The sequence below is a fragment of the Lissotriton vulgaris genome, chromosome 4_1 (genome assembly GCF_964263255.1).
Source record: "Lissotriton vulgaris chromosome 4_1, aLisVul1.2, whole genome shotgun sequence".
NCBI lineage: Eukaryota > Metazoa > Chordata > Amphibia > Caudata > Salamandridae > Lissotriton > Lissotriton vulgaris.
This window is the reverse complement of record NC_141691.1, coordinates 2,143,757,112-2,143,778,145: the sequence shown is the minus strand read 5'-3', so window position 1 is coordinate 2,143,778,145 and position 21,034 is coordinate 2,143,757,112. Positions and strand designations below refer to the sequence as shown.

General features: G+C 42.5%; 1 protein-coding gene across 1 annotated transcript in view; it reads left to right on the top strand.

Moving 5' to 3' along the window:
* Positions 1-9,399: 9,399 nt before the first annotated feature.
* The window catches only part of LOC147725263 (uncharacterized), a 122,413-nt gene continuing 110,778 nt past the window's right edge, over positions 9,400-21,034 (top strand). Inside the window, exons 1-3 of the mRNA XM_086918227.1 lie at positions 9,400-9,451; positions 12,958-12,966; positions 13,068-13,163. Coding sequence (XP_086774353.1) covers positions 9,400-9,451; positions 12,958-12,966; positions 13,068-13,163 — 157 coding nt within the window. The remainder of the gene's footprint in view (positions 9,452-12,957; positions 12,967-13,067; positions 13,164-21,034) is intronic.

Sequence of the window (21,034 nt, the reverse complement as noted above, 5' to 3'; positions counted from 1 at the left end):
ATGCCTCATGCATATTAATGAGGCTGTCAGAATTTGCGACCCCATTGTGAATGGCTGGTGCTCCCATGGATGGTGGCCTACTGGGGTCAGCTGACCTCCACGTCTGGGACTGCTTTTAAGTAAAGCAGAGTTTTAAAAAAAAATGTAATGCAGCCCATTTTCCTAAACGAAAATTGGATGCAAAAAACAAAAATTAACCATTTGTGTATAATTTTTCGAGGGCAGGTTGTGGTCCCCGGGCCCACTTCCTGACATGAAAAAATGTTTGCACACACAATTCACACATGGGTCCCCTGTGGTTCTCTTGAAGAGGGAGGTAAACTGCGAGTGTTTTGCAACCACATTCTTACATAGGATTCAGACTTGCTATTCGAAAGGGACACCCTAGGAACTCAGGTTCCTAATAGTGAGTCGCTAACCCTATTTTTGCGAGTCGCTATTTAATTATCCACTCGCAAAATACAGTTAGAACATGGGCTACAGTTTTTTTCATGAGCAGATGGGTCTAAATCCTTTTTACGCTTGCAAAAATCCATCGTAAATCTGGCTCTAAATCTTTTGTCGATGGCCCATTTGTGAAGGGTTAAACTCATTTCCCATAAGCTTGCTGCATTCCTTTAACAAACCTCACCCGAAACTGTTGGCTGTTATCTTTCAATATTAATTTTAAGTCTCTGCATGTGAACCTGTTCCTTGTATTATAAACATTAGTCATGGCCAAGTTCTAAAAATGGGGATATTTAAATTCGATATCAGTTAGTGACTCAAACACATCAAGTGGGGCTGTGTCAAAAAATAGTTTATTGGTATGGGAAGTAATATTAACCATTACATTTTTACATAGTTTTACATGTGTTTGTGTTTAGGTCCAATTCGTCCAACTCTCTGTCAGTGAAATTGAGAATAGGGCACAGTTCATTTTTTTTTACCTGGTTTTGTATGAATATTCAGTGAATATTTCATTTTTATTCCAGTTTTGAGTGTTTCAGTGCAAATGTAAATGTGCATGTATAAATGAGAACGAGAGAAGTACTACACTAATTACTCAATATCACTTCTTATATTTAACCCCCATAGAGTCCACATCTTAAATAATACTAATGTTAAATTGGGAGAAACACATTTGAAAATGAATTAATAATTCTGGCTTCTTTCTCCGACAGGATCAAAGGTTCGGATTTATCAACATTTCATGCAGTGCAGCAAGGCAACTTAGTGGCTTCATTACGTTATATGGAGCCATCAATAAAGCGCCATTTATACAAAGATGTGGTGCATTTCTGCTGCCTACATTTACTTGCTCACTATGTGGGGCTTGGCACCAATGAAGGCATTATTTGAAGTCTGCCTACTTTTCGGCAAGGAATGTTTACCTGTCTGAAGGGGCACCTTCCTGCACAAAACCAATCCTTAAAGGCATTTTCCTTTTCAATATATGTCATACGGAATGCATCACACATAGCAAAGGGAAGTCATGAGGAGAAATAAATATATTTATCTTTGTTAAGCTTACGTGGCTTATTAGTTTGAAACATTCCTCCACTTTATATCTGTATGTAAATGTGAGAATGTGCCAAAATCTACCGGTGCATGGATTTGAACATTCACGCTCCATCTATGGAAAGCCTCAGTGGAGATGATGAATGGAGTGCTGAAACTTTTTAGACGCTCACCCCCAGTAACAGATCTGGGTTGAATCCATCGTCATTCTTACCACAGTTTAGACCCAGCTATATGGAAATCAGTCTTGACCCTGTGCCTCATGGGAACAGTCCAGCCCGAACTGCCAATCCAGGTCTTCCATAAAGCGGAAACAAGCATCCTGAGACCGGTTTCTGGGTAAAAGCCTTCATCAGCCAGGCTAGCTTGAATCCAGTGGCAAAGTGAGCAAGGGACCCACGTCTGGGCATACCCTGCCAACTTTTTGCAAACAAAGCAAACACAAGGAGATGATGGATGGAGCACTGAAACTTTTCAGACGCTCACCCCCAGTCTCAGATTTGGGTTGAATCCATCATCATTCTTTAGCTCACTTCACCACCTCAGTTCATACCCAGCTATATGCAAATCAGTCTTGACCCTGTGCCTCATGGGGACAGTCAAGCCCAAACTTCCAAGCCAGGTGTTCATGAACCAGAAGCAAGCATCCTGGGACCGGTTTCTGGGTAACACCCTTCATTAGCCAGGTTAGCTTGAATCCAGTGGCAAAGTGAGCAAGGTACCCACGTCTGGACATACGCTGCCAACTTAGAGCAAACAAAGCAAAGACAGGAAGATGATGGACGAAGCACTGAAACTTTTCGGACGCTCAACCCCAGTCACAGATCTGGGTTGAATCCATCATCATTCTTTAGCTCACTTCGCCACCTTAGTTTTGACCTAGCTATATGCAAATCGATCCTGACTCTGTGCCTCATGGGAACAGTCCAGCCCGAACTGCCATGTCAGGTTTTCCCTTAACCGGAAACAAGCATCCCAGGACGGGTTTATGGGTAAAACCCCCCTTATCAGCCAGGTTAGCTTGAATCCAGTGGCAAAGTAGGTAATGGACCCATGTCTGGGCACACCCTGCCAACTTAGGCCGAACAAAGCAAATGTAAGGGAGAAAAAATAAAAACAGTTCCGATCAACATGAATAGAACGTCGAAACAGAAGATTAGGAAGCCCAACCTCAGCAACCTACAACAAGTCCAGCTATCCACCAACATGAGTGATAAAGAACAAAGCTCGACAAAAAAACATTTGAAATGCTTACTACTCAACTGTCGGTCCGCAGTAAAACACGCTGCAAACATCGCTGCATTTATTATTAACATGGAAATTGACCTAGCAATCCTAACAGAAACATGGTTCTCGGAATCATCCTCTCCTTGCATGGATGTACTAGTGCCCCCACACTACAACATAGTAAGGCTAGATAGACCAAAGAGAAGAGGTGGCGGAATAACCTGCATCCACCGATCAGTCATGGAAATAAAACAAATACAATCACATCCTCAGGAATTTTATGAATATCTAGGCCTGAATATAAATTCAACAAATAATGAAAGATACACCCTTCACGCTCTGTACCACCCTCCAGGAAATAATGTGACCTTCATAGATCAACTGATGGAGATTTCAACTGATAACAACAACATCCACTCTAACGACATATTCCTGAGCGACTTCAACTTGCACTGGGAAGACAAGAAAGATAAACAAATCATCGCTCTAAAAGACTTCCTGAATGAACTAAATCTTTCCCAAGTCTGTACATAGCCAATGCACGTAAAAGGAGCCACACTGGACGGGATATTATCTAGGAAAAAGAACATAAGTGTCCAATCAGTTACGCCATGCGATTGGTCGGATCACCATGCCATCATATTCCTGATTCCAACACAGGAAAAGAAAAAGAAATCACAGTCCGTCAAACGCAAAAAGTGGACTCGGAATACGAAAGACCCGAACATGGAGCAACTAGTAGAATATTGTGAGAAAGATTTGAAGCCACCAAACAACCTGAGGAATGTGAATGAACTAACGGAGCACTACACTACAACTGTAGCAAACATAGTTAACACCACCATGCCACTAAAACTGAAAAGAGTCTCGGAAAAAGACAAGAACCCATGGTTTAACGAATCACTGAACGATGATAGAAGGAAACTAAGAATGGCCGAAAGAAAATGGAGAGACCACCCATCAACGCATGAACTGAAATCACTCAGAAAAATCAGAAACAAATACAACATAAAGATCCTTAGGTCCAAAAAAGAATATATTAGTTCGGAACTGGACAATGCCAAAAATAGACCACGGAAACTATTTGAAATTCTAAGGCAGCAATCCAAAAAATTAGCAAAATCGGCACAAGAAACCACCAAAACCCAGATAAGCTGTGAAGAATTCTCAAAGTTCTTCAACGAGAAGGCCACCACGCTGGAAATAGAGCTCAAGGCGGCAGCAGACCAATTGCACAGACAACCACAGATCTGACCATTGCCACAACCACACTCAACCACAATGAAGCGAAAAATAAACCACACTGGAACACCTTCGAGATTTATGATCAGACCGTCATCGCCAAAACACTTGCGGATATCAAACCGAATAACCACTACAATGACCCACTCCCCGCCAACTGTCTACAAAAAATAAACCAAGTCATCATCCCAATATGGACCAAAATAATAAACACCTCCCTATTGCAAGGGATCCTTCCAGACTGCTTGAAAACGGGCCAAGTTTTCCCGATCATCAAGAAACCTACAATGGACCCAGCAGATCCTAACAACTTCCGCCCTGTTACCAATATTCCACTACTGGCCAAACTAATTGAGAAATGCGTACAGAACCAATTGAGCCAACACATCACAAAGTTTAGGTTGCTGGACGACTGTCAATCGGGATTCAGAACAGGACACAGCACGGAAACTGCGATCCTGCACATTGTTGACGACGCAGTACAGGCCCTTGACTGCAATAGGACGTGTCTTCTAGTCCTCCTTGACCTGTCGGAAAAGGGGGTGGTGATGAACAGAGTGTCTGAATTAAGCAGACCACTCTTACCCAGTCCAAAGATCAGGGGTTGATCCATCACCGTTTTTTAGCTCACTGCACCATCCCAGCTCAGAACTTGGCTATATGCAAATTAGTCTGACCCTGGCCCAGTGCATCATGGGAACAGGGTAGATCAAACTACCAAGCCTATTCTTATACTGGGAAGGAAACAAGCTACCGGGGACCAGTTTCTGGCATTTCAGCCGTCTTCGGCCCGGCTTGCTTGAATCCTGATGGTGCAATGAGCTAGGGACTCACATCTGAGTATACCCTTCCACGCTTATTGTGGACAAAAATGATTCAGAAAAGGGGGTGGTGATGAACAGAGTGTCTGAATTAAGCAGACCACTCTTACCCAGTCCAAAGATCAGGGCTTGATCCATCACCGTTTTTTAGCTCACTGCACCATCCCAGCTCAGAACTTGGCTATATGCAAATTAGTCTGACCCTGGCCCAGTGCATCATGGGAACAGGGCAGACCAAACTACCAAGCCAATTCTTATACTGGGAATTAAACAAGCTACCGGGGACCGGTTTCTGGCATTTCAGCCGTCTTCGGCCCGGCTTGCTTGAATCCTGATGGTGCAATGAGCTAGGGACTCACATCTGAGTATACCCTTCCACGCTTATGGTGGACAAAAATGATTCAGAAAGGGGGTGGTGATGAACAGAGTGTCTGAATTAAGCAGACCACTCTTACCCAGTCCAAAGATCAGGGCTTGATCCATCACCGTTTTTTAGCTCACTGCACCATCCCAGCTCAGAACTTGGCTATATGCAAATTAGACTGACCCTGGCCCAGTGCATCATGGGAACAGGGCAGACCAAACTACCAAGCCAATTCTTATACTGGGAAGGAAACAAGCTACCGGGGATCGGTTTCTGGCATTTCAGCCGTCTTCGGCCCGGCTTGCTTGAATCCTGATGGTGCAATGGGCTAGGGACTCACATCTGAGTAGACCCTTCCACGCTTATGGTGGACAAAAATGATTCAGAAAAGGGGGTGGTGATGAACAGAGTGTCTGAATTAAGCAGACCACTCTTACCCAGTTCAAAGATCAGGGCTTGATCCATCATCGTTTTTTAGCTCACTGCACCATCCCAGCTCAGAACTTGGCTATATGCAAATTAGTCTGACCCTGGCCCAGTGCATCATGGGAACAGGGCAGACCAAACTACCAAGCCAATTCTTATACTGGGAAGGAAACAAGCTACCGGGGACCGGATTCTGGCATTTCAGCCGTCTACGGCCCGGCTTGCTTGAATCCTGATGGTGCAATGAGCTAGGGACTCACATCTGAGTATACCCTTCCACGCTTATGGTGGACAAAAATGATTCAGAAAAGGGGGTGGTGATGAACAGAGTGTCTGAATTGAGCAGACCACTCTTACCCAGTCCAAAGATCAGGGCTTGATCCATCACCGTTTTTTAGCTCACTGCACCATCCCAGCTCAGAACTTGGCTATATGCAAATTAGTCTGACCCTGGCCCAGTGCATCATGGGAACAGGGCAGACCAAACTACCAAGCCAATTCTTCACCACCACCCCCTTTTCTGAATTTTTTTTGGCCACTATAGGTGTGGCAGGGTATACTCAGACATGAGTCCCTTTCTCACTGCACCATCAGGATTCAAGCAAGCCGGGCCGAAGACAGCTGAAATGCCAGAAACCGGTCCCCGGTAGCTTGTCTCCTTTCTGGTGAAGAATTGGCTGGGTAGTTTAGTCTGCCCTGTTCCCATGATGCACTGGGCCAGGGACAGACTGATTTGCATATAGCCAGGTTCTGAGCTGGGATGGTGCAGTGAGATAAATAACGGTGATGGATCAATCCCTGATCTTTGGACTGGGTAAGAGTGGTCTGCTTAATTCAGACACTCTGTTCATCACCACCCCTTTTTCTGAATCGTTTTTGGCCACTATAGGTGTGGCAGGGTATACTCAGACATGAGTCCCTTTCTCACTGCACCATCAGTATTCAAGCAAGCCGGGCCGAAGACGGCTGAAATGCCAGAAACCGGTCCCCGGTAGCTTGTCTCCTTTCTGGTGAAGAATTGGCTTGGTAGTTTAGTCTGCCCTGTTCCTATGATGCACTGGGCCAGGGACAGACTGATGTGCATATAGCCAGGTTCTGAGCTGGGATGGTGCAGTGAGATAAATAACGGTGATGGATCAAGCCCTGATCTTTGGACTGGGTAAGAGTGGTCTGCTTAATTCAGACACTCTGTTCATCACCACCCCCTTTTCTGAATCGTTTTTGGCCACTATAGGTGTGGCAGGGTGTACTCAGATATGAGTCCCTTTCTCACTGCACCATCAGGATTCAAGCAAGCCGGGCCGAAGACGGCTGAAATGCCAGAAACCGGTCCCCGGTAGCTTGTCTCCGTTCTGGTGAAGAATTGGCTTGGTAGTTTAGTCTGCCCTGTTCCCATGATGCACTGGGCCAGGGACAGACTGATTTGCATATAGCCAGGTTCTGAGCTGGGATGGTGCATCGAGATAAATAACGGTGATGGATCAAGCTCTGATCTTTGGACTGGGTAAGAGTGGTCTGCTTAATTCAGACACTCTGTTCATCACCACCCCCTTTTCTGAATCCTCCTTGACCTGGCTTTCGACACCGTCAATCATGAAAATCTGCTGGAAAGACTTCACAACAGGATGGGAATGACAGGAACGGTGTTGAAATGGTTTGAATCATTCCTGCATAACAGATCACAAAGATTTTGGGTCAACCAGATGCTATCCACATCATGCCCGAATTCAATCGGAGTCCCCCAAGGAGCGACACTTTCACCCTCACTCTTTAACTTATACGTCGAACCCCTGACAGAAATCCTCCGAAACGCGAACATATCCTATCACATGTACGCAGACGACACGCAAGTATACTTTAAAATAGAATCCCTGGAAGACATCAAGTTAATGAATGGAGCTTTGAAAATGACATTAAGCTGGATGACAAGTAACCACCTGAAGCTCAATGCACAAAAAACTGAATTCCTTTTAATTGCATCCGCAAAGAAGTATCTAGAGGCAAAAAAATGGACCAATCTTATCACAGCTCTAAACTGCACCCCTACGTTAGTGGATTCAGCAAAATCGTTAGGAATCACATTATACAAAAACCTAGACATGAAAGGTCACATCAATGCAATGGCAAAGAACGCTTGCTTTCACTTGAACTACCTAAGGAAAGTGAAACCATTCATCACACAGGCAGACCTCAAACTAGCAATACAATCGCTAGTAATCTCAAGGATTGAATACCGCTGCACACCCCTAGCAGGCCTGCCAAAAATCTCCACAGCCCCGTTGAAAGCATGCCTCTATGCGGCAGCAAGACTCATTACCGGATCGAAGAAATTCAACCACATCTCCCCGCATCTAAAAGCACTAAACTGGCTACCATACGAAGCCAGAATCCATTTCAAAATGGCATGTGTCACCCACAAAGCTCTTCACTACAAAACACCCAAATACCTGGCCCAGAAGATTGAGCTGTCTGGAGGAGACAGACCAGTAAGGAGCGCTAATCAGCTGATGCTGAAACCACCTATCTTCAGGAAAAAGAAAACCTATGACAGAGCGTTCACAGGGGCAGCCCCAAGAATATGGAACTCGCTTCCTCCAAGTATCAGAACAATTACAGACACAACAAGGTTCAAAATGGAAGCTAAGATCTTCCTAATGTGCAAGTTCCTGACATAAGAAAGTTGTGATCTAGTCGTCACCAAGAAACTGGAGGAGACTCAATCCTGGAGGAGACTCAGTCCCCTGGGAAGAAGGAAGAAGAGTACACTAATAAGGAGCGAGGATGATCACGTTGTACAGGAATACTGACTTCCATACAAATCTGTGCTCATATGCCAGGAGTTTCTACTGACTTATATCGATACAACCTCATCTCAACGAGAAATGTTTATTAGTTAGCTCGACATGTATTTACATTATATGTATGGTAATCTCAGGTTATACGACACTTATATACCTCACGCAATATAGTATTGAGAATGTTTATGTTATTCAAGTATAAGAGACCCTAGACTTATCTACCTCACTCATTTTAGTGGCTGTAATTGCTCTCTATGTGAATTACATCTCTACAGAATGTATAACTGTATGTGAAGCGTTCTGATACCTACGGGTCACGTTCGCGCTATATAAAACTCTCTAAATAAATAAATAATTAAATAAGACATTCTGTCCATCAATTGTTCTTTTTGTCATTTGTTGCCCCCAGTAGGACGGGTATGCCCAGACGTGGGTCCTGGGCTCACTCTGCTACTGGAATCAAGCTATCCTTGGGATGAGGGGTGAAAACTTAAGATTCATTTAAATTTGTCTTAAGTTTTTTTTAAAGACAAAATCCTAATTTAAGACAAAATCCTAATTTAAGACAAAATCCTTATTTAGGACAAAAACACAACTTGAGACAAAATCCTAACCTAAGACAAAAAGCCTAAATTAGGACAAAATGCTAATTTAAGTCAGAATACTAATTTCAGACAAAATCCTAATTAAGGACAAAATCCTGAATTAAGACACAATCCAAACTTAAGACAACAAGCCTAATTTAGGACAAAATCCTAACTTAGGACAACATCCTAATATAAGACAAAATCCTAACTTAACTCAAAATCCTAATTAATGCCTTCTGTGAATACCAAAAGTAGTAAGTTAGTGCTGTGAATCAGCCCCATTGTTCTGCATTCTGTACATCAATTGTTCTTTTTGCACAAGATAGTGCAAGGCATTGAAATGTGTGGCTTAGTAAATTTACCGTAAAAATTATCAAACGGGTTTTCCAGAAACAATTGTGTCATTGACCCAAAATGAAGAGTCAATTGCTGCTATGAGGGAATCAACAAAGAGCAGTGCTATGAAAAAGGATGCTGCTACGAACGGTAAGGTGCTAAGAAGAAGGAAGTCTGTGTTCTCAATTTTCATTTTGTTGTAAATATAGCTGAGGTTATATTGAAATAAAAACATACTGACTAGAGTTGGACAGTGAATTCCCCTATTTCTTGAGTACAGAACAAATCCACTTCAGAAACGACTGACACAAAGGCCTCCACTATGCTATCCATGTGGTACAGGGACGTTTGGCTTTGAATACTTAAGAAGTGATATCAACTCAACGGGGAAGACAATGTGGAAACCAAAGAACAAACTTCTTGTAATAGTTGTCTCTAACATGAATTATTGTGGGTACTTTCACAAAGGCAGGTAGAAAATATGACCCTTCTAATATTTAAAGTAATGTATCTGGCTTGCTTTCACTATTTGGCACATTTCACATCAGCTCGTAAAACGAATAGCATCCATCCATCCAGCAGTAGAGCCTCTGTCATAAAGCTAGACCCATTGATTGGCTCACAGGCCTGCAAACAGTTAAAGACTCTTCTCGGACCAATGAAATGTTATCAGTTGCACTATATTTACTAATATATTAGGGATTGAATGATCCAATTATGCACTCAGCCTTAGCTTATGGCACATGTAATATAGAAAAAGAAGACATTCTCCACATTTTAAATGAGTATCCCAGCTGCCAAACTCTAAATATGGCCCTCACGTGTTCAGTACTGTGTTCTGCAGTTAGCAAACCCAATCAATTGGTCAATGTTACAGATTTGATTCCCAGTGATAAGAAATAACAGGTGTGTGATATGAAACGCTAAATAAAAGTGTATTTATAATTAAGATAGCCTGGAAGTAAGTTTTTGAATCTGAGATAGATGGCAGGATTACATTTTACATAACAAATTATTTTCAAAAACAGCTAGTTACTGATGTGTTCATGTCTCTTTTTGAATTGTTAATTAAACATATTAATAGAAATACATTCATTAGAGGTATAAAACTGATGGGTCCATCTAACGTCCTCTGTTGCTGGATTCTGCCACATTTTTATGCTAATTACATTAAATATGCGAACAACAAAACACCTAATTTCTATACTTAAAGGTTTTCTTGACAATCTGAAAAGGAGATCCAGATCGTCTCTATGGAATACCCATTGTCCTGAAGAAAATTGTGTGTAGCATGGCAGTCTGTCCCAAAAGAAGTCCCTAGGGTACTATTGTACATGTCATATTATTATTACGCTTTCATCCTGGACATCCCCCGTCGCAGCCACATCTCCGGACCCCTGAGAGATCTGCACTGGCTCCCGGTCAACAAGAGAATCACTTTCCGTCTCCTCACCCACACACACAAAGCCCTGCACAACCAAGGACCAGCATACCTCAACAGCCGCCTCAACTGCTACGCTCCCACACGCTAGCTCCGATCGACCAGCCGCGCCCTTGCCGCCGTCCCCTCGGTTCTGAAGAGCCACCACAGGAGGAAGGTCCTTCTCCTACCTGGCCGCCAAGACTTGGAACTCCCTCCCGACCCACCTCCGCCTGACCCAGAACCACCTTGCCTTCAGGAAACAGCTCAAGACCTGGCTGTTCGAGCAGTAGTGGACCCCCCCCCCCCTCTCCTAGCACCTTCAGACCCTCCGGGTGAGTAGTGCGCTATATAAATGCATTGATTGATTGATTGATTGATTTAGATCCATTCACAATAAGAAACTTCATTGTGGATCTGTGACTTGAAATAGAAATTCATTTGATTATAAAAAGAGTATATCATGTTTGTCTAATTCAAAAAATAACTTTAGCTGTATAGGTGGCTCCGGGAATTTGGGACTTAAAAACATAACTTCAATATTTGTAATGCACCTCTGATTATTACAGCACTATACTAAACCTTTCCAAACTACACAACACAGCAGCTCTCTAAATATTGGCCAACTGGTTGAATTGTACTGGATTTTTTTATTGTGACTAGACTACACAAGTCACCAACATCTGATTCCTTTAGAAAATAGATCTGTGTCAGTTTGTGTTAATGTTACAAGTAACTTATTTCAGCAGTCAATATCAGACAAGCATTTGTAAGTTATTCATTGTTGTTATCTTGAGGAGAAAAAACATGTTTTATTTGTGAAACCTCCAAATGATTTACATTGGGGAATCAGTGAATGTCATTGCAGATTGCAGGAGCCAGAAAACCCTTTTGAGATATTTGGATGCATGACTGCTACAATGGTTACGGCTCTTCACTCTATGGATGTTGAGTCATCTACCTACAGTCAGGGAACTGAAATTATTCAATTCTTTTGCTGCAATGTTTTTCCCAAATGTATGGAGGAACAATTGCAACATTAATCCCTGTGTAATTTTCATGTGTCTCAGACGGATCAAAAGTTACTAAAAGACAGCACTGCACATAGTGCCACAGCTGTGAAATGCTGTGAGCCTGGGGTAAACTGGAGGAGATTCGGTGACACTGTTGCCAAGGCAGTATTGATGAGTGTTAAAATTACAATGAAGTGGAATAAAAATGCCAGAAATGTGTTGTAACATATAGATGATTTGCCTTTTCCAGCTGCATAATTTGGCTGATTATACTTCATGAAATGAAAAGAAATGAAAATAATCTGATTAAAGTGCTCGAATTACGTAGTGCATCTTGGAACTGGTGGCACAACAGTAGAGTGAATATGACAACTAGATTATAGTGCTATGATTTAAAAAGCCAGGTCTTATGATTCTTTCTAAAAGCGGACAGGGAAAAAATGGTCTTTAAGTGGAGGGGTAAGACATTCCACCATTTGGCTGCACCATACAGGAAGCTTCTACCCCCCAACAGGTACTTCTAATCTTGTGCACTTTAAAGTTGTCTGCCGAGGAGGATCGAAGTGGCCTAGCGGTAATGAATCTGATCAGTTTATTTTTAAAGTAGTCTGGGCCTTCGCCATGTAGGGCCTAAAAGGCAATGCAAACCACCTTGAAGTCTATCCTCTTCTCAACTGGCAGACATTTGTAATTTTTTAAGGAGCAGTTTCTCTAAGTTAAATATATAGACAATTACAATAGTCTATTTGGAAAGGCTGAGGCCAGTTACTGCTAGTTTCCTAGCAGTAACTGTACCCAGCATGTCAGGAAGAGTAGAAATGCACCCAGCCTGTCAGGAAGAGTGGAAATGCAGTCATTGGCAGTGCACTTCCACTTGCAGGTACATCTTAAGTGTCCACTTTTTTACATGGAAATTGCACTAGATAGGAAAATCCACTAGCATAGGACGGCTTTTGTGTATTTTCCATTGAAGTGTCTTTGTCCATGGTGCTTACATCTGCTTAATTGAAAAAACATCTACTGATGCAGGTTAACTCTATCTTTGGGGGAGATTCCAACTCTGTCTTGGCAGAGAAGGACAATGCACCTGAATGGCAGATCAATTGTTTTTGACTTAATCTCTGAATCATGTTAACAGATCTACAATAGATTATGACTTCATGGATTTTGATAGACAATCTGCAGTTTTTATCATCGTCATTAACTTTATTTTGATTTTGTAGATCCAAAAAGTAAGTAGCACAATTAAATAAAAGCAGATGCACTTTTACTTATGAGGCTGTGATTGCAAAATGTATTTTTTTAAGTAAAGGTTATCAAACATGTTTTCCAGAAACAAATGAGTCATTGAACCAAAATGAAGAGTCAAGTGCTGCTATGAGGGAATCAACAAAGAGCAGTGCTATGAAAAAGGATGCTGCTACGAATGGTAAGGTGCTAAGAAGAAAGAAGTCTGTGTTCTGAATTTCCGTTTTGTTGAAAAATAGTTGAGGCTATATTGAAATATCAACTTACTGACTAGAGTTGGACAGTGAATTCCCCTATTTATTGAGTGCAGAACAAATCCACTCCAGAAACTACTGACACAAAGGCTTCCACTATGCTATCCATGTGGTACAGGGAAGTTTGGGTTTGACTACTTCAGAATTTGTATCAAAACAATGGGGAAGACAATGTGAAAACCAAAGAACAAACGTCTTGTGATAGTTGTATCTAACATGAATTATTGTCAGTGATTTCACAAAGGCAGGTAGAAAAATATGACCCTTCTAATAAATAAAGTAATTTATCGGCTTGGTTTCACTGTTGGCACATTTCACATCAGCTCGTAGAACTACTGGCCTACATCCTCTGATCTAGCAGTAGAGCCTCTGTTGTAAAGCTAGACCCATTGAGGGCCTCACAGGCCTGAAAACATTTAAAGACTCTTCTCAGACCAATAAAAGTGTATTAGTTGCACTCTATTTAATAATATATTAGGGATATAATAATCCAATTTTGCACTCAGTCTTAGCCTATGGCACATGTAATGTAGAAAAACAAGAAATTCACCATATTTTAAATGAGTATCCCAGCTGCCAAACTCTATATATGGCCCTCGCCTTTTGAGTACTGTGTTCTGCAGTTAGCAATCCCAATAAACTGGTCAATGTTACAGATGTGATTCACGTGATAAGAAATGGCATGAGTGTGATATGAAACACTAAATACAAGTAGTGTGAGAATTTACATTATCTCTAATTCGCCCAAAATCAGAGTCTTCAATTTCAGAGCTCCAAAGAGCACGGGGATAAAACTGATTAGCACATGCAATATACAGAGCCACAGTCAGTTCAATGTTGGGCAGAGTCAGATGCTAGTGCTGGAGAGTTGAGCACCACCAGCTCATTTTTAGTTTTCTCTAGGTTCAACCGTACTGTCAATATTTTGATTAGGAACCAGAGACGTAGATTTAAATTTCTTGATGAAAATATTAGCCACTGTCCTACCTGCTTTGGGTAGATTATTACTGCCACTAAGTAAACTTTCTACTTCTTCTATTAATGTGTCTATTGCAAAAGCCTCAGTTTGCCACTGCGCTTGACGATATTATTTTGGTTGACTTAAGGACGTCAGTAGGGCTTTTCTTAGCCTAGCATTGCCCATAGTCCAAGGAGACCTCTATCAGATAACCAGACAACACATAAACCAGGGCACAAACCTCAAGAGAACAGTTCCAGCTATAAAGGCTAACACTTTCCATTTGATTTTATGACAGCTGACTCGAACAATAATGGCCACAGAAAGGAGAGCAGAAGTACTACAGTACCAACAGCAATGGTGCTACTTCAAAGGAGACTACTTTAGAGATGCCCAGCATTAAATCAAGAGCCAAAGGGGGTGGTTCAGCACAGTCTCTTCTGGGTTCCGCATGGAGTGGATGGAGCCACCCTTAGACCTGGTTTCCCGGGTTCTGTGCCACAGGACTTTGGTGCACTTTGAAGTGTGAGAATGGCTGGGGAGGGTAGTAATAACTTTACTTGGCTGCCCAAACACAGAACTACACTCCGGACGGTTGCAGGCTCCACAGGCTTCACCTGCCCTGCAGGACAGTGGCACGCTTTTCAGAGGGTATTTCCTCCTCTGCCTGGTCACTCTACATGCAGATTGGCATGCCAGATGACAGCAGGCTCTGCAGACTTAGCATCATTAATATAATATTAAGATATAATGTATTTTCAGACTCATAAAAAAGTCTTTGGGACCTAAAAATCACATCTTCACAATTGAGTACCTATTTACAAAAAATCAAGTCATGTTAACTATGGTGGTTTATCCAAATCAATAAGGGCCAGATGTACGACCAATGGCAATTGCGAGCTGCAAATTGCACACAATTTCGGGTCACAATTTGCGAGTCACAATTGCCAATATACAACAGTGTCTGAGACACTGTTTGCGGTTCCCAATGGGGTTGCAAATTGCATGCTTCATACATATTAATGAGGCTGTCACAATTTGCGACCCCATTGGGATTGGCTGTCACACCCAGGGATCATGGCCTGCTGAGGTCAGCAGACCTCCACGTCTTGGACTGCTTTTAAGTAAAGCAATATTTTTTTTATTTCTTTAATGCAGCCCATTTTCCTAAATGAAAATGGGATGCATAAAACAAAAATGAAACATTTGTGTATAATGTTTTAAGGGCAGGTAGTGGTCCCTGGGCCCACTACCTGTCCTGAAAAAATGTTTGCACACACATTCACAAAGGGGAAGGGGTCCCCTGGGGACCTCTTGAAGAAGGAGGTAAACTGCAAGTGTTTTGCAACCACAGTTGCAGTCCCAAAACATTCTTACATAGGATTCAGACTTGCTAATATGAAGGGACGCCCTAGGAACTCACCTTCCTAATAGTGAGTCGCTAACCCTAATTTGTGAGTCGCTAATTAATTAGCGACTAGCAAAGTAGGGTTAGAACAGGGGCTACAGTTTTTTTTCATGAGCGGACGGGTTTAAAACCCATTTATGCATGCAATAATCCATCGTAAATCTGGCTCTAAATCTTTTGTTGATAGCCTATTTCTGAAGGGTTAAACTAATTTCCCATCAGCTTGCTCCATTCCTTTACCAAACCTCACCCAAAACTGTTGGCTGTCACATTTAATGTTAATTTTAAGTCTCTGCACATTAGTCATAGCCAAGTTCTAAAGATGGGGATATTCACATTCGATAGCAGTTAGTGACTCAAACACATCACAAGTGGGGCTGAGTCAAAAAATAGTTTATTGTTGTGGGAAGTAATATTAACCATTACGTTGTTACATAGTTTTACATGTGTTTGTTTTTAGGTCCAATCCGCCAACTTGCTGTCAATGAAATTGGAAGTAGGGCACAGTTTATTATGGATTTTTTCCTGGTTATGTACGAAGATACAGTGAATATTTAATTTTTATTCCAGTTTTGAGTGTTTCAGAGCAAATGTAAATGTGCATGTATAAATGAGAACTAGAGAAGTACTGCACTAATTACTCAATATCACTTTTTATATTTAACACCCATAGAGTCCACATCTTTAATAATACTAATTTTAAACTGAGAGAAACTCATTTGAAAATAAATTAATAATTCTGGCTTCTTTTTCTGACAGGATCAAAGGTTCGGATTTATAAACATTTAATGTAGTGCAGCAAGGCAACTACGTGGCTTCTTTACGTTATATGGAGACATCAATAAAGCCTCATTTATACAAAGATGTGGTGCATTTATGCTGCCTACATTTACTTGCTCACTATGTGGGGCATGGCAGAAATGAAGTCATTATTGTAAGTGTGCCTGCTTTTCAGTAAGGAATGTTTTTCTGTCTGAAGGGAAACTTTCCCGCAAAAAAACAATCCTTAAAGGATTTTTCCTTTTCAATATATGTGATATGGAATGCATCACACATAGCAAAGGGAAGTCATGAGGAGAAATAAATATATTTCTCTATGTTAAGCTTGGTGGTTTAATAGTTTGACACATTCCTCCAATTTACATCTGTACGTAAATGTGAGAATGTGCTAAAAAACTACTGGTGCATGGATTCGAACATCCACGCGCCTCAGTGGAGATGATGAACGGAATGCTGAAACTTTTCAGACAATCACCCCCTTTCACAGATCTGGGTTGAATCCATCATCATTCTTTAGCTCACTTCGCCACCTCAGATTAGACCCAGCTATATGCAAATCAGTCTTGACCCAGTGCCTCATGGGAACATTCCAGCCCGAACTGCCATGCCAGGTCTTCCCTAAAGCGGAAACAAGCATCCTGAGACCGATTTCTTGGTAAAACCCTTCATGAGCCTGGCAAGATTTAATCCAGTGGCAAAGTGAGCAAGGGACCAAGGTTTGGGCATACTCTGCCAACTTAATACAAACAAAGCAAACACAAGGAGATGATGGATGGAGCACTGAAATTATTGGAGTTCTGGACTTTTTGGTACCGTCCAGAGGTGTCAGGGACAACACCCGAAGACCCCTGAGTTCTACCTGTCTCTGTGCACAAATAAACAGAAACACAGGCTTCTCGATGGTGGCGTCAAAGACCAAAGGTTTAATTACTGCAGGGACACAGAAGTCACAGATACTACACACGGGCAGAATCTAGGAGCCTGTTCGATTTGCACAAAGTGGGTTGCTCCTTAAATACAGTTTTTCTAGCTTGGGGCAACATTCTTCACATGCTAGTATGTTTCTAAACCTTCATGTCCTAAACAATAAATATTTGGTGTTACACAAGAATCGTCAATAATATCTGATGTCAAAACATTATGAAAGAGGGGTTCCCACTGTTCCATCATAATCCCATGTCAACTTTTCATTCAAGAGCCGGACCGCCTCATCGCAAATTTCGTTACCTCCCCTTAATAAAGGCCCAGTAGGAAAGGAGCAGAGCCAGGTGTAGAAGATAGAAAAGCAGGATAAGAGATGTTTGTGGGTTGTAAATGGGCAAGGCTACCAGCTTCGACCGCCAAATCATGATCAGGCCAACGAACACGAGAACCAGTATAGCAGGACTGGCCTCAGGCCGGGGAGGCAGTTTCTGCCGAGTCATGCGGCCACAGTGTTTCTGTCCTAAAGTGCACGTGTCACTAGCAAGGTGAATCGCCGGCTAAAGCTTACGTGTCCTTAAGTGAAATGGGCTGATCAGAGGTCACTGTGTGTCCATTGACTATGTGAGGAGAAGAATACAAGATGGATGACAGAATCTAAAATGGATGCCATGGGTAAATCGGAAATGTGGTTATAACAGGAGTGCTCTTGCTCGTAGCGTAGCGAAAACACCAGGATATGCTAAATGGATCATTTGCGGATCACTGATACCAAAATTATGAATTTACGACAATGTTGAAAACACGGGTTCAAATCGTCACGGAACCTCAGGCCCTCCTTTTGCCCTTACATAGGCAATTACTCAGTCTATGTCAGAGTCTATCTCGATGTTCATCAGGTCAGTGATATGTTGTTGCATCATCATCCTTTCTCGTACCTTGTCTCCAAACACTGGTGGTTTTCTGAAACAGGTTGCAGCACAGAGGCTACACAAAGCGGGACCACATTGCATAATAAGGCAGCACGAGAAAAGGAATACTAGGATAATACCAACGACCATCCGAACCTTCCATCCCCACGCTGATAATAGAGTCCACAGCCACTCCATTAAGGACCAGTTTCCCTTGTCTACGTGAATAGAGTCGGAAATCTTGTGTAGCTTAGAGATCGCTTTGTATACGGTCGGAGCATTATTGGGTATAAAAACACAGCAGCTCGATTGGATCATTCTGCATACCCCACCTCGATCAGCAAGTATTACGTCAAGAACCATACGATTCTGTAACGTCATGAGACGATCCGCCTGAAGCTCAGCTGTTAAATTACTAAGGGCACCAGCAGTTTCTGTAATAGTAGATTTAACTACCCGTGTTAGCTGACGTAGATTTCTACTATTGGCCATAGGCCCCCAGAACGGAAGGAAACGTTTGAAGAAGTCTCCGGCTTCCTGACCAGCGGTATCTTCTTTGCTGAAAACACCTCTTGCTACTCTGGTCTTGTGATAATCTGGAGAGGCAGTGTATGTCGGAGGCAACAGTCGAGCAATATAACATGAACCTGAAAAGTCAGCAGGCAGCCATGTATATGCCCTATCCTGACAAATGAAGTAGGTACCCTTAGCAGTGAGGAAGGCAGGGGAAGAGTTTGACGGAAGTTTCAACACAGTCACTCTTCCCTAGCCGAGCTCTCGGATTTCACCCATTACCTTGCAAGCAGAATTGACCTCGGTGAGGTACGACCCAGACTGGAGTGGAGCTCTTACGCTTGCTTTCACCCAATCTAATACTATACTCCGTAGAATTCCAACTCAGATAAACTCGTAGTTCATCTCTAGGGACAGATGGTGAGTTATTGACGTCTCTAACCATGTCAGTTATTCCCTTTATCAAGGCTTTATTAACAGATGTATACTTAGCGGAGCGTGGAGGGCGCGGGGGATAGGTTTCGAGAGCATAGACGAATACAGTTTGGAAGGCCCGACATGATCCATTATAGCTAAAAGGCAAGACCAGGTAAGGAATGCCTTTAATAATGGTGTGTGGTATCAAACCACATACCCAGCAGTCTGTTGTATTAACTACCAGTTGGTGTTGGTGCAAGAGCTGTACAAAAGTGTTATTTATGAATTCTGAGCGTCTAGCTTGCTCATGTTCGGGGAACGGATGAAAGGAATGAAAAGAAACAGTAGTAGGAGAAACAGGATTAAGGGGAGGTACTGTAGCAGTCATCGGTGACAAAATTAAATGAACACCAAAGACGATTCCACCCACCAACGTTACCAAAACAATCAAAAACGTAATTGCACATTGCATCAGAAAACATTTGTTATGGAGAATTTTGTAGAGTCTATTTCTGCGAACATAAATTACATTCTCTCGGTGCAGCCCAGGAAACTCCATCTTCTACAACCGCTCGCGACCACTGATGATATGTACGTAGTTGAAAATGCCTCTATCAGCCCTGGGAGTTCCCAGAACTAACAGAAAGACCGACCTTGTGTCTGGCCCCCGCAGATTCAACTAGGCACAAAGCCACGACCCTACGGCTACCCAGACGGCAAGGTAACAGAAACAACAAAAAAAAAAAAAGAAATACAAAACATGAATAGCAAGCTTCCTGGCTGGAGGTAATGTGATAGATCAAATGTGAAAAAATGCAGTTTCCTGCTTTATTAGTTCTTAGAATGAGATCGTAGGTTGTATCTCAATTTTCCTGGAGTTGTTTGATCCGGAAACAGTCTATTTTCAGCAGGGGTCACAATGTTCGAGTTCGCAGATGGCAAATGTTCGTTTGATGCAGGGGACAAGTGTTCAGGAATCAAAGGAGCAGTTTCAGAAGGGGAGTCAGAGCTCGGTGAATCAGTAATCAGTTCTGCATCGCTGAAAGGAATGTATCTAGGAACTGGTTCGGTTTCAGAAATACCAATTCCTTTCTTCACCCAGTTATCATAAGGAAGTGGAAGGGGTACACGCTTAGCATGCGTCGGGTGGATCCAATTCTTCCGGCCAGCCACACGTATAGCAGTCCTTGTCGCCAACAGGACCTGGAATGGTCCGACGAACTTGGGTTGGAGATTTCTGGTCCGTCCAAAGTTCCTGATGACGACTTGGTCGCCGGGCTTCAGCTGATGACCTGGACTTTCCGGTGGCTTTGGTAATGCATCAAAAACCTGTTGGTGAATGAGGCTCAATTTAGCAGTCAAGTCAAAAAGGTAATCAATTAGCATGGGATATTCCAGTTGCTTGAACTCCCTTGGTCTAGGTACCCCCCAAACATTAGCAGGTCGACCGAACACAATCTCATAGGGGCTAAGCCCTACTCGAGAATGTACAGTCGCTCTTGTGGATAACAGGGCCAAAGGTAATGCGTCTGGCCAGGACAAGCCCGTAGAGGCTTGTATCTTGGCCAGTTTCAGCTTGAGGGTGCCATTGTAACCTTCGACTAAACCGGCTGACTGGGGGTGATTCGCACTGTGGAACTTTTGTTTAATTGACAAACCTGCACACACACTCTGCATAACTTTCCCTACGAATTCACTTCCGTTATCTGACCATACAATCCGTGGCATGCCGTACCTGGGGAAATATTCCTTGAGAAGGATTTTGGCAGTGGACAAAGCAGTATTGTCCTTTAGTGGATATGCTTCGATCCACCTTGAAAAAGCACAAACTACCACTAGAACGTTCTTAAGATTGTTGCAACGATCCATGTGGATGAAGTCTAACTGAAT